Raw genomic sequence first — 442 nt, 5'->3', positions numbered from 1 at the left:
TCTTAACTCCACAGATGGCCCTTAGGTTTCTTCACATGACCACCTTCTGGGAGCCGGCCACAGCCAACACGCTGCCAATGTGGTTCCACTGGATACCTACTACATACATGCCGGTATCAATCAAAACCGGATCTACTCAAAAAGAGAAAAATGCAGTAACTGTGGGAAAATACTTAGCCTAGAGAACTTTATAACCTTAAGAACAATTCTGAAATATTTTTTAAAATGTTCCACATTTTAAAAAAACAGAAAAAGTACTTACTTTGGTCACTCTCATGTCTCATTATTTGGCATCTTCCATTGTCGAAACAAATAGCAAGGCAAGGGCAATCCGGCTCCACGTAGCCTTCTGTGCCATGGTACCAGTGAATTCCAGCAATACTGATGGCTCCAGTGACATTCACCAAACAATTCAGTTTCATTTTCATCTAAATAAAATTGG

The 442-nt window shown here is 40.3% G+C and overlaps 1 protein-coding gene across 1 annotated transcript in view; it reads right to left on the bottom strand.

Annotated features, from left to right (window-relative positions):
• WDR35 (WD repeat domain 35) overlaps nucleotides 1–442 on the bottom strand; it is a 105,729-nt gene that overhangs the window by 85,734 nt on the left and 19,553 nt on the right. Inside the window, exons 5-6 of the mRNA XM_012653065.1 lie at nucleotides 263–428; nucleotides 44–132 (exon numbers count right to left, since the gene is read on the bottom strand). Of these exons, the coding sequence (XP_012508519.1) occupies nucleotides 44–132; nucleotides 263–428 (255 nt within the window). The remainder of the gene's footprint in view (nucleotides 1–43; nucleotides 133–262; nucleotides 429–442) is intronic.

This window comes from Propithecus coquereli, unplaced genomic scaffold, assembly GCF_000956105.1.
Source record: "Propithecus coquereli isolate 6110/MARCELLA unplaced genomic scaffold, Pcoq_1.0 Scaffold41, whole genome shotgun sequence".
Taxonomy (NCBI): domain Eukaryota; kingdom Metazoa; phylum Chordata; class Mammalia; order Primates; family Indriidae; genus Propithecus; species Propithecus coquereli.
Note: the sequence above shows the minus strand (reverse complement) of the source record. Positions and strands in the feature narration are given on the sequence as shown.